Here is a 13,877-nt window from a genome sequence, read left to right as displayed (position 1 = left end):
TTTCTTTGTGGAACCAGGGATTAAACTGAGGCCCTTGTTCTTGCCACGCAAGTGTTTATTCTACTGAGCCATCTCCCTGGCCCCAATAAAAATTTCAACTCCAGAGAGGCAAAAAACATGGAAAGAGGACCAAGAACTTGCCACATGAAATGAATTCAAACACAGAATGCACAGGAGGTATAGAAATCCATTTAGTAACAGTAATTTTTGGAAAACACAGTACGGGCAAAATAGTTTTCAACATAATAATTTAGCAATGTAAATCTAACAAAATATGCTGTGAGATTTTTAAACTAGACATCTTGGTTTATCTGTGGTGGCAGTTGGGATGTCAACTTCTATAGAACTTGGGATCTGTCCTAGCAATTGGGAAAGCACATTTTGGGGTGTTTCTGGGTGGGTCATGGAGGCTTGGCTTTGAGGGGCTCTTCCTTCCAGCTTTTGATTCTGAAGTCGGGGGCAGGGGGGTCAGTGCTCCTGACCACACTATCCTTTCTAGTCAGCTGCTGCTCCTGCCCTCCATACCCCATCTATTACCACACTGCAAACAGGAGGTTGGGGTCCTGGAGTGATGTGCCTTGCAGGTCAGGTCTTGTAGAATAAGTAGCTTCAATGGTCTCCATGCAGTCATGCTCCAGGGGCTCCAACAACATTGTCTCCTTCTATATGTCTGCTCTTTGTACTATGCCATCCTCAAATGAGATGTAGCATATGGTATTTATGCTTGTGTGTCTGATATTTTCTAAGTGCGTGCATCTTGTTACAAATGCTTTCAACAAATTTATCCTTCTAGATAGCTGAGCGGTATGCTATTATGCATAGATACCACATTTTCTTTGTCCATTTGTCTGGTGATTGGCATACAGGCTACTTCCAGGATTTAGCTATTAGGAATTGTGCTGCTATAAGCATTGATATGCATAAATCACTGTAGATTGATGTCTTAGCTCCAGATATCTAAGAGGGAAATAACTGGGTCATATGGGTACTTTGACTTCTTGATGATTGTCATTCTTTATGATGTAAGCTAGAAATTTAGCATTGTTTTAATTTGCATTTGTCTAATGATCAAAAATGTTGAACACTTTTAAAATATATTTGTTGGCCATTTGTATTTATTCTTCTGAGATGTGTCTATTCATTGCATTTGCCCATTTCTTGATTGAGTCTTTTATGTAACATGGCCTAATTTTTTTTAACTACTTTATATGTCTATTTTTTAATATGCCATTTTTTCTCATTCTGTAGGTTGTCTCTTCATTCTACAAATTGATTCCTTTATTATGCCTTAGTCTTTTAATTTGATGTAATTCCATTTGTTGATTCTTGCCGTTCTTTTGTAATGCAAGTTCTATTTATAAAATCCTCTTCTATACCTATGACTTCAAGTGCTTTATCTATTTTATCTTCCAGTAGGTTTAATATTTCTTTTTTAATGTTTTAATCTTTGATCATTTTGGTTTTTATTTACTACATGGTGATGGGTACAAGTCTATGTTCAATCTTCTGTAAAGAGATATCTAGTTTTCCCCACACCATTTATTGACTAAGTTATCATTCCTCCACCATAATCTTTTGGCCTCTTTGTCAAAGATCAGATAGCTGAATGTGTGTGGGGATACTTATGTATCCTTTTCCTGTTCCACTGATCCACATGTCTGTTCTTGTGCCAGAACTATGTCACTTTATCACTGTTGCTTTGTAGTACAGATTGAGGTTGGGTGTTGTGATACCTTTTGCTTTGCCCAAGACTGCTTATGCTATTCTGAGTCTCTGTTTTGGTTCCATAGAAATTTAGCACTTTTTTTCTCTGAATACGTGAAGAACATTGATATTTTAATTAGGATTTTGTTGAATGTATATAACAGTTTTGAGAGTATGGTTATTTTGGCACTGTGGGTTCTGTCTATCCAGGAGCAGAGAACATTTTTGTATATTCTGGTATCATCAGTCTGCTTTTACAGAGTGCTGCAGTTTTCTTTGTAGAAGTCTTTCGTTTCTTTGGTTAGGCTAATTCCTAGATCCTTAACTTTTCTTAGTTCTATTCTGACTGTTATTGTTCTCATAATTCCTTTCTCTTTGAGCTCATTAATCATACACAAATGTTGTTTTTGTGTGTTGATTTTGAATTCTGGTATGTTGTTGAAGTTAACTCTCAATTCTAAAAGTTTCTTGGTGGAGTTTATTGGACCTTCTATGAGGAGTACAGTGTTATGTGCAAATCACAATAATTTGACTTCTTTATATCCCATATACATACCTTTTATTTCTTTCTATTGCCTGATCAATCTGGCTAATATTTTAAGTAATATGTAGAATAAAAGTGGCAATACAGTGGAGATGATGGTGATTTTAGAGGGAATTATTTCAGCTTTCCCTCATTTAGTATAACATTGGCTGTTGGTTTGTCATAAAGTTTTTTTTTTAATCAAATTCAGATGTGGTTCTTTTATACCTATTTTCTTTCAGATTCTTATCATTAAGGAGTGTTTTATGAAAAGTCTTTTCTGCATCCATTGACATGATCACGTGGTTTTTGTCCTTGCTTCTATTCAGAGGTGTATTATGTGTATCGATTTACATATGTTGAACTGTTCAAGCAACTCTGAGATGCAACCTACTTGTTCATGATGTCTGACCTTTTTGCTGATGTGTTACATTCTATTCATTAATTTTCTTTTTGAGGATTTCTGCATCTATGTTCATTAAGGAGGTTGGCCTATGGTTTTCTTTTTACTTTTTTTTAAAAAAAGAGAATAGAAAATAGTAAAAGAGAGGGCTGGCCAGATAAGTCAGTGGATTTAAGAACCTGCTTAGGTAGACACAGGGACTGGGGTTTGGTCCCCAATGTGTGGTGCTGGCCCCACCCCTGGAGCACATTGAGATGGCAATTGAGACTGGGCATGGTGGTGCACTCCTGTAATCTCAATGCTTGGGAGGCTGAAAACAGGAGGATCACTACAAGTCTGATCTGTGTAGTGAGACCCTGTAGACCCTGTCCTAAATACATTTAAAAAAGAAAGAAAACAGTAAAAAAAATCAGAAATGATATTCACTAAACAAAATGATAGGAATTCAGTAGTGGTTGTCACAGTGCACATTGTTATCTTCAAATTAGTTGCTCAGATTACCAGAAATAAGCAAAAAAATAAAGTAGGTCAAAAAACTAAAAAGAAGGGCCTGCCAAATAGTTCAGTGGATTAAAGCACCTGTAAACAGATACAGGGGCCCAGGGTTCAATCCCCAGGTCTGCTGTGCCAGCCACACCCGCCCCAGGTTGTACTGAGACGGCAATTGAGACTGGGCATGGTGGCACGTGCCTGTAATCCCAGCTCTTGGGAGGCTGTAAACAGGCAGATCACTGCGAGTCTGATCTAGTATTGAGACCCTGAACACGTTGTAGACCCTTCCCTAAAAATACACACAAAAAATTTAAAAGAAAAATTAAATTAAAGTATTAACTGTTCCTTTCAATAGACCATAGAAATTGGCAGTACAATTATCCAAGCTATGCTGTGTATATACTATATATTTTTCCCTACCTTTTCTTTTTTCGTTTTTCTTATCCCAGTTGTTCCTTCCCTTTGAACAGATTCTTTCCCTTTCATAGTATCTATTGTACCTTTCAGATTTTATTTACCTTGTCAGGTTCTTATGCTAGGGAGACAATATGATGTTTACACATGGGGTCCAATTTATTCCACTTATGAGAATGTTCTCTAGTTGCACCCACAGTGATATATGTGCACCCATGTTTACAGTAGCACATTTGTCACCTCTAAATCTTGGAAACAACCCAAATGCCCATCAGTGGAGGACTGGATAAGAAAGATCTGGTATCTTTATACAATGGAGTATTACTAAGCTATAAAGAAAGATAAATTCGAGTTTTCATATTTGGATATTTATCAGGGTTTAGTTCAGAGTGATGCTGGATTCTATAAAGGAGTTTGGAAGCACTTCATTCCTTTTAATTTCTTGGAGGAATATTGATGATACAATTTACTTAAGGATTTTGTAGAACTTAGCAATGAATTCATTTGATCTTAGGCTTTTTGAATTGGGAGGATTCATTACTGTCTCCATTTCATTGCACGTCACAGGATTGTTCAGCATTTTGGTGTCTTCTCAGTTTAGCTTTGGTAATTTGTATGAATCTGGGACTCTATCCCTTTCTTCATGACGATCCAATTTGTTGGAATACTGTTTTTCAGAGTGGTTATTATCTTTAGGATTTCTGGTTTATGCTGTTATTTCACCCTTTTCATTTTTACTTACATTGATGTGATCTTTTTTCTTTTCATAAGTTTAAGTGTTTATCTATTTTGTTTATTCTTTGAAAGAACCAGCCCTTCAATTCACTGATTATTTCAGTTTTTCCAATTTCATTGATTTCTGCTCTAATCATTGTGTTTCCTCCTTATGTTTGTTTTTGGCCTGGGTCGTTGTTGCTATTCAAGTTATCTTACGGTTTCTCATAGGGCTATCCTTTGAGCTTGCTCGGTTTGCCTAAGGCTAACACTGATTACAGTGAATTGCTCTTTTGGGACTGTTTGCATCCTACCACAGAGGTTCTAGCCTGCTGGTCAGACACTGTCATTAACTTCTAGAAATTGCTTCGCTGCTTCTGGACTCACAGAGTGTTTGGAGGTGAATTACTGAGTTTCCAGGAGCTCCAAGATTTTCCAGGATTTTTTCTGTGGTTAATTTCTATTTTTGTTGCACAGTGGTTTGACAGTAAACATGGGGTGATTTCAATTATTTCATATTTATGTAAGTTGTCTTTGTGAATTAGTATGTGGTTTATTTTGGAGAAAGTACCATGTACTGCAGAAAAGAATGCACAGTCTCTGGTAGAAGGGTGGACTACTCTTGTAGATATCTATCAAATCCATACATTCAAGGGTATGTTTCAACTGTTACGTTCTTTATTGATTTTTAAATTTACATGGTCTATCTCTGTGAAAGTGGGGTATTAAATGTGCTATGCTATTGTTGTAATATTTATTTAGTATTTTATGTTCAGCAGTATATTTTTATGTAAATTTGTGTTCTTGTATTCAGTGCATGTTTATAAGTGGTATCTTTTCTAATTGGATTGATCCCCAATTTAGTATGTGGTGATTTTTTTTCTCTCTTCTAATCAATTTTATCTTGAAGTTACAGTATCTATATTTAAATCGTCTTGAATCTCATAATATTCTAACACTGATTCTGTGACTTTAAAAGATTATAGGAATAATTTTCACAGACTATATCTTGCAGGAACTCAGTTTAAATACTCCAACAAGAGAATGCATGTGTGGCTCACACATAACTTCTTTGCCAAAGAGCCTGGGAGTACACACCATTCCCTTCTTGCATTGTTGGCGCATGATTTCTGGCAGCCATACTAAAATCACCTCTGACCTGACTGCAAAATTGAAGCTGTCCCATTCTCAGGACCTCCTGTTGCAGCTTGCAGGCATGCGGGCCATCTGACACTGACTCGCTTCTTGGGTTGGGAATGTTGTCCTCCCCCTCACCAGGTGTGGTATGGAATCAGCACCCAGGAAGGTTCACTAGCAAGGATCACTGAGTCAGAGGTATACTCTTGCACACTGCCAAACGCACCCTCAGAGGTCTGCAATTGCTTTCTCCTGCACCTGGGGACACTGCAGGAGATGGCAGTGCTTGGCATAGAACCACTCAGGAGTCTTCATTCTCAGTGGTTCACAGATTCACTGGGTGGGTGGGTGGGTGGGTGGGTGGGTGGGTGGAGGAGCTAGAGTCCATGGTCTCTGCTATTCTGCTCCGGGTATGGGAGTGGTTCTCTAGTTCTTGGTGAGCACCAGCGGCAGTTCCTGCTTAAACACTGTGCCAACAGTCCGCAAGACAGCACAATTACCTTCTTGTCTTACTGATCGTGGGTGACCACTGGTATTCTGCATAGATGGATGGATAATCTGGTGACTGGGGTGGTGTGGTGCAGGCAAGGCAGGAACAGACTCAGCCTCTGGTCTCAGCTGGCTCCTGTGACCCAAGAGCCCAGAGAACGTGCAATACTCATGCTAGGCTGTCTGGACATGCTGCCCACAATTTGGCTGACCTGCAGGCCCCAGAGTTGGTGCCTGCCTATGTGCACTTGCCTATGACTTGGTGGGTACTCTGAGCAATGGCCCATTTGGAGGAGAGCTGAAGACTGTGTGCAGATATGCCAATGAACTGGCTAGCAATCTGGCAGGCAGGTTTGGCCCAACATATGCACTGGAGCAGAGGAGACAAGAGCGCGCCTTTCCCCAGTGTTTGGAAGTGGAGCTGCATGCATGTGTGTGGCTGGGACAAGAGGCGGTGAACGCAAAGTCTGTTTCAAGAATCTGGCTTCTGCAGTGCTAGACTGGTTCCTCAGACATTTTACTTTACTAAAATGGCTGTGCCCCATGGAAGCAGAAATTAGGCATGGGCAGGCCTACAGTGGCGGTGTCGCTTCCTTTTTTAGCTGTCTGGTTTGATCTTCATATATTGTCTTTCTTATTAATTTTCTCTTTCAGTGTGCAAGCCCTGCTCAGTTTTCGAATACTTTCTTTCTGAATGTATCCTTTCTGAGTCTCTTCAGTGCAAACCTTCCTCTAGTCAGTCATGTTAAATTCCATTTGTCACTGATTCACACACTGACCTTGAGAATATTACTTGTTTATAAGGGAGACAGAATTGTCAGTGATTTTTGTTCTAATAATATTTCTTGGTGGGAACTCATTTATCCAAGATGATTAAGGTACAGAGGAGAGTACACAGTATGAAAATGATTCAGGGGCATTGCATCTACATTCAATATAGCTAGGCCCCACGGGAACTAGAAATAAGATCTATGGGCTGGTGAGATAGCTCAGCGGGCTAAAGTGCCTGCTTAGGCAAGCTTCAGCAAGTGCACAGGTACCGAGGTTCAATCCCAGCACCACATACCATGCCAGCCCTACCCCTGGGTGGGCTGAGCCAGCCACCAAAAAAAAAAGATTAAAAAAAGAAATAAGATCTATGAAACTTGTCAGAGGCCAATACTGCAGGACTGAGACTATCTTTAATCTCTCTCTCTCTCTCTCTCTCTCTCTCTCTCTCTCTCTCTCTCTCTCAATGCTTCTGCCTATAAATCTGATCCTATATATGATTTTTATTTTTAGCACATGAGCTTCCCTTTTGATTCTAGTTGCAGTCTCACCCATTGTATGACCTTCACACAGGACCTAAACTAGCCCAGTACTGTATTAAATTTCAGGTCACAAAACTGAATTGCTTGTAATGGTACCTGGTCTTCAGATCTTCTATCATATAAGAAAAATAAATGAATTAGTGTATTCATCGAATTTTGCAGGGTCCAAATAATTTTGCCGGGTTCAGTCTGCTCCTACTGATGATGACAACCAGGCTAGTAAGTGTTGTTCACTCTACCCAAGGGAAAATAATCACCATAGCATATGAAAATCAACTACTCTGTATGTCCTTTTCTGAGACTTGCATGTCAGGCAGTATTACAGTGGGCTCTTATTAGTAAGGTTCCTCTTATTGGATCAGAGGCTTCAATACAAGGCTTTTTAAAAGAGAGATGTTTCCTGAAAGAATACTTGAGACTTAAGAAGGACTCGTATGAGATATTACTTAGATACGTATTTAATATGATATATGTGATTATGGTTACAGATACATATTTGATGCTTAATTTATTAAAAAGTGTGAGTTACATGGTGTTTATGAGGTTTGGATACAAAAGAACAGAAGATAAACAAAGTTATTCAGGAATTAAAAATTTATGGGATAAATGCTTAAAATATCTTAATAAACATTTCCCTTCTACTCAATTCTCTTGGCAGGGTGTTCCGAAAATGATTTGTGAGTTGCAACACTTAAAAAAACCTTTGGTTTCTAAACATCAAACATTATCCAGATTTATTTTCTCCAATAGCACATTTCTCATTTGTTTTGCCTATAATTTCCTAGATGGAAAGTGAAATGCTTTAATGCATTCATTATTATATTCAGTGTGGTTAAATCTGTTTTAAATATTTCTTCTCACAGAGGGAGAAGAGAAAGGAAAGTATGGGTAAGATGGAAAGAAAAAATATCTCAAGTGAGAGAACAAGAGTTATTAAACTGGGTATGAATAAGGTCATTTTCTAGATGATCTACTATAAAAGACAATTATTATTAAATTGTGAGTTTTTTTTAATTGTGAGTTGATAATGCTGCAAAGACTTATCTGTCTATTTTGCTTGTCACTCTCTGCTCTCAGTTTCCATTCAAAGTTACAGATTTCTGCTTAGTGGGAGAGCTGAACTTTCCAGTTCCAGGATGGTTACCTGATGCTAGGAAAGCCTTTCTTTCAATGTCGTATGCTCTGGTTTTCCTCAGAATATATTTGGTGAAAATTATGTTTTACACCAGAGGCAGTTACTATCTGGTTAACTATAGAACCTTACACTGAACAAATGTTAAATTCACACTTGTCTAATAGAATGAAAAGACTAGATAATTAGATGACTCTAATAACTATCTGGGTAAGACACATGAGATACATCAAGACTTTATGCCCAAACCCACATAGGGTTGGCTAGCCCCTGGGTTTGGATGCTTGGGTATTAGAAGCTGAGTTTTCTTATCTTCTTTCTGGCCACTGCCAAAACAAAGTAGAATGGAGATCTTCCATATTCATTCTTGTTTCTAATTAAGATTCCCTATAATAGTAAAAGGATATTTTTCACCTAGTTCCATTCTGAGTCCAGAATGGCCTCCTTGAGAATCTAGAAGATAGAGCAAGAAGTGGATTGATTTTCTACCAAGATGAGCTGCTGTGAAATGTTTCTAGTCAGAAGGTGAAATTCATAGGTTGGGTACTTCCATGCTCTCTGCTTTCTTCCCCTTTCTCTCATGGCCCATTCTCTTCCAAATCTGCTAAATTCCCGGGAAACTGAAAACAGCCCGCTAAAAGGAACACTTTTAGGAGTAAAAGTCATTTCTCTTAAGTATAAGTAAAACTTAACAGTGATTCTCAAGCCACTAAATTCATAGTGTGACAGTTTGGCAAAGCCCTAGTAGAGAATGTTTAATCAGTTTAGCAACTTATTTGTTAATACTCAATTTTTTGTTGAAACTTCTGGATGCTGACTATTTTTGGGGACATCATTTTTATCCTATTGAATGGGCTGTGTGCAGAGAACACATCAGCCAAGTAAAAGCAATGGCATTGAAGGGAATGAAAATAAGAACAAAATTTTCACAGAGTTCTCCTTAGGCACTAAACATTGAAATTTACTTAGAACATAGTTTATAAAGAACTGTAATACACAGAATATTGTGTAGGGAGGAACAAAATGTTTTCATGTTTGATTCTATTCACTTGTAAGCTGAGTTACTGACATACTTCAATTCTACCTTTCAAAAGGAGCTTATCTAGAGAGAGAGAGAAAGAGAGAGAGAGAGAGAGAGAGAGAGAGAGAGAGAGAGAGAGAGAGAGAGAGAGAGAGAAAGGGCTTCTCTCTGTGTGTATGTTACAGGAAGAGGAGAAAAACGAAGAGGTGAAGGATGGAGGGATGTTCTCATGGACAAACAGACAAATATGGGACATAACCTCTTAATTTACTTTGCAGTTAATAGTGTGTCTCTTCATCCTGGTCTGATTTAAATCTTTGTCTGATCCAACACAAATTGTATCAAACCCAGGCAGAAACTCTTAGGTCACTGGCATCCCCTGGGCTAATACTAGAACGAGGTCCATACTCTCCTACTTCCACTGACCACAACGTAGTTCCACCACAATTCCTGCTTCCAAATCCACTTACAATTTTGGTTCCATTTCCACAGGGAAAGAAAATATGAGTACCACAGGCTTTTGCATTAAATTTCCTACTGTCCCAGGAAAGGGAAAGTAGAGGAAAGAGGAGATGGCAAAAGGGATAATAAATAGATGTAATACATTTTTCCCTATAAAGATCATCCCTCTGTTTCTAATTTCACAGACCTAGAAAAACAATTTTGGTGTAACCTTGGAAAGTACCACTTACACAGGGCTTTTCTCCCTGTACCTTTAAAAAATCTTTGACAAGTTTTACAAAAAATAGGGCAATAGGTTTCTCATTTTGGCAGAAACACTATATCACTTTTATGTAATTTATTTCTACGTGTTAGAATAATTTCAAATATATGTGTGTGTATATATATAAAATACTTTAAGTGTAAAATTACATGTAGTTCTATAGATATAGATAGATATATGGAAATAATGTTACCTTTTAGCTGGAGGATATTACTTCTTTCCATCTTTTTGCAGGTTTTACAACAGGGCCCTTCCAGTGCCTCTCATGCCCTTTGCCCCCTGGGTCAGCTGATGCAAGGCTGAGGCCCTTCTCACCCTGTGCTGACAAGTCCAGCCACATGCATGGGGTATGCAATGTGTTGGTGAATAAGGTCACTGGAAGGCTTTCTAACAGCAACTCCTGGATGAGATCTCTGATATCTAATTTATTCTTTGGGTACTTTAAAACACTTTTGTCTTTCAAATAATATGAATACAACATTAAAATTTTAATTACTTTTTTTCTCAAAATGTTTAGCATTCAAGAAAGAAATAACTCACCTAGACTCTTTGGTTTCTAACATTTCTAGCTGCATGAGAAAATCAAGGGCTGGCACTTGTCTGACTGATTGTTGGCAGACAGGTGTTAAGAAAGAGAGTGCTGAAGGACAACCTGAAATGTTTGATCTGAGCTTCTGTCAGTCTTGAACAAATATGTGGGACAAGAACTTTTTTATGTTTCCGATATTGACCCCGCTTGGTTGTGGACTGACTCACTAGGAGTTTCTTGAAAGTCGGCAACATGGATGAGAAGGAAGGAAATTTATACCAATTTCAGTTGTTGGAGACCCAGTCACTCTACACTATTTTCAGAATGTGAAATGTCAGACTATTCAGACATGTTATCCTTTTTTTAAAAAAAGAAAACCAGCCACACAGTCAGTGTTTACCAAAGAACAGAGTAATATAACTGTTTCACTTACAATACTGCTAGGAAATAACTGAATGAGCTACATACATACTAAAAGTGTGCAAATAAAAAGGAGCAAAAAAGTAGAAACTATATGACTAAATGATGTAACCCTCTACTTAAACATTTCAGAGTTTTAGTAATCTTCTAAAAGCCACTTTCTTGCTTATTAATGCACTCAATTCCCTTAACTTACTACCCTCATACATGATTCAATTTCATTCAATTTACTACTAACTTATGTGAGTCATTATTTAATTAAATTTATTAAAAATAACAGAAAGATTCTAGCAGGACTTGTAATAATGAAACAGAATTAGTTTAAACCTACTGAAAGTATCACGACCTACAGATTAGTTGTGTATGAGGCATGTCAGGAATATAAATCTGAACTTCTGACTATAATTATAGGCTACTATTGCAGGAAGCAAGAGTGTGGGAATATGGGTTGCTAGAAAATCACAATATTTTACAAAATTCAGGGTATTTGAAAATTCTGTCTCACATAGAGAGCCTTCACAGAATCACATTAATTTTTCTAAATATAATTTTATTTTTGAAGAAAATTATCTTTGCAAAAAATAGAGGGCATCTATTTCTTGGTAATTAGCCATTTTAAATTTAACAATGTTTTTCTTTTTTAGTGTATTGTCCTTTTGATATTGAGGTGGGAAATCACTCATGCATGGCAACAGTTCTAATTTATATGACTGGAGCTAGAAATTTTTGAGCTAATTGTATCCTCACAAGGGTTTCAGTTACTTGAAATTAAAACTTTTGGCTTATAACCTAGGGACACAGATAAATTTGTAGATAGTCCACTGGTGATTTTAAGTCATAGATTTAAAACAGAATTTGGTAAGTTTACAGGGAAGACAGTGAAGGAGGTAATTATGAATTAACATGAGTTGTATTCAGGTTGCTTTTGTATAAACATATTATATTTATTATATCTCTATAGTATTTGTAACTGGCAAGATACTTTAAGGGAAAGATCAATCTTTAAATAATGTATTTTCTAACCAGATTCAGAAGTAATTAAGAGGTGGTCTCCTTGAACAAGATCCAGGCAATACACTAGATCACTTAAGCTCCCTTTTGAAATTGGTCTTACACATCCATATTCTTTATTAGACTTATTTAGGTGGTGATCATTGTCTGTCTAAACCCACACTGGATGATGCCGTATCTTCTTCTTATGTAATTTTTTCTTAGGCAGAATTCTGATTCTGACTGAGGCCGAAAGAATTGCTGGATAGAGCTTTATTAGGAATGAGACACAAAGAAAAGACAAGGAAAGCACTGGGAAGGACAGCAGATCCATATCCAAAACAACGTGTGCAAATAGCACATGCAATACTTCTTGTGATTTTCCAGGTTTGAGTATTTTTGAGCAACCCAATGTGAAGATATATAGGTTATTGGAAAAATGCAGTGTGGTCATGGAGGATATAACTCCCAAGATGATCTTAACAGCCTCGCCATATTTTTTACTTGACTAACTCCTGATAAAATTCTGAGCGCACAAAGCGTGGCAGCGAATCCTTTTCCATCAGGGCGTGGATCCTCTTCTGGGCTACATCAAAACTGCTTAAGGAAGGCTCCACCAGGTTCTTCATTGTGATGTCTTTAGTGAAGTAATCAATATTCACCTGTGCACCAGAGAAAAAAAATAACCGAAACAGCACAGACTCTGGGATTTGATAAAGGATAGAAAGGGATGAAGAATTTCTCAGAAATAAAATACAAGTTGGGAGTAAAGTCCTAATGTCTACTCTATAGACAAAGAGGTAAGGTAACTGCTGCTTTCAAACTGCACAACTCAGTTTCAGACCTAACCAAAGTCAGACATCCACCAAGTCAGACCCTCCACCGGTATCCAACACTGGCACATCTTGTATAATTCCAACAACAGCCCAAAGAATGATCTTTAGTTTTACAGGAAAAGACTAATATGGCATGACTGAAAGATGCAGTGAATGTTTAAATTTTTAAAATGTGTTAACAATAAAAAGCACATCGCAATTAATCCCCCTCCTACTGTCCCCCCATTCAAACATGTGTCCCATCACATTTGCTACTTTCTGAAGCAGTTCTGCAGGTTCTCTCATGAGTGCTTTTATTCCTGGCTTTGCAGCTGCTTTGATGTTCTGAATCAATTTAAAACATTTGTGACTTTCATGATCATTTTGACTCTGGGAAGGGCCAGAAGTCACATGGTGCCAGATTCAGTGAATAAAGTGTGGGGGAGATATGTCATAATGTTTTTTTCACAAGCCCACCTTCCACTGGATGACATTTGAGCAGAACTCATTATTTTTATTTTATTATAATTTAATGATAGTCACTTCTAGAAGTACTTCAAAAAGTGAGATCACACACTACTGAAAAAAGACCGAGAGGCTCACACTTACAAAGTACTACACACAACAAATCCCAGCCACCTGATCACACTGCTCTGCCCTAGAACTCAGGATGTGCCGGACTAGGTGGCTTACTCACATCAGAAGTAGCCCGTTATCTCCACAGGCTGACCTTGTATCTCAGGTCTAAATCCTTGCCAATAAGTTGTTCACCTGACCCTACCCGACAACACTCCCCTCTTGCCCCTCAAGACCAACCTCTTTAGGAGCCTCTGATTGGATGAATTCTTCATAAATTTCCTTTGCTTTCTCAGCCATCTTGGCAGGGGACTTGATCTTCTTGTAGTCCTCACAGGCAATCCAAAACTCAAGATTTTCTTCACTGAATTCAGACTTCAAGAAACTTTTGAAAGTGGCAAGCCCATCTACCAGGAAAAAAAGTCAGTTAGGGAAATAATTAAATGTATTTAACAGACACTATATGTGGCTGCATATTATATAT

The 13,877-nt window shown here is 37.8% G+C and overlaps 1 protein-coding gene across 1 annotated transcript in view; it reads right to left on the bottom strand.

The window, feature by feature from the left end:
- Positions 1 to 9,636: 9,636 nt before the first annotated feature.
- Rgs5 (regulator of G protein signaling 5) overlaps positions 9,637 to 13,877 on the bottom strand; it is a 59,719-nt gene continuing 55,478 nt past the window's right edge. Inside the window, exons 4-5 of the mRNA XM_004639883.2 lie at positions 13,634 to 13,800; positions 9,637 to 12,664 (exon numbers count right to left, since the gene is read on the bottom strand). Of these exons, the coding sequence (XP_004639940.1) occupies positions 12,503 to 12,664; positions 13,634 to 13,800 (329 nt within the window). The 3' untranslated portion in view covers positions 9,637 to 12,502. The remainder of the gene's footprint in view (positions 12,665 to 13,633; positions 13,801 to 13,877) is intronic.

This window comes from Octodon degus, unplaced genomic scaffold (genome assembly GCF_000260255.1).
Source record: "Octodon degus isolate 3935 unplaced genomic scaffold, OctDeg1.0 scaffold00116, whole genome shotgun sequence".
Lineage (NCBI taxonomy): Eukaryota > Metazoa > Chordata > Mammalia > Rodentia > Octodontidae > Octodon > Octodon degus.
This window is presented reverse-complemented; position numbering and strand designations above follow the sequence as displayed.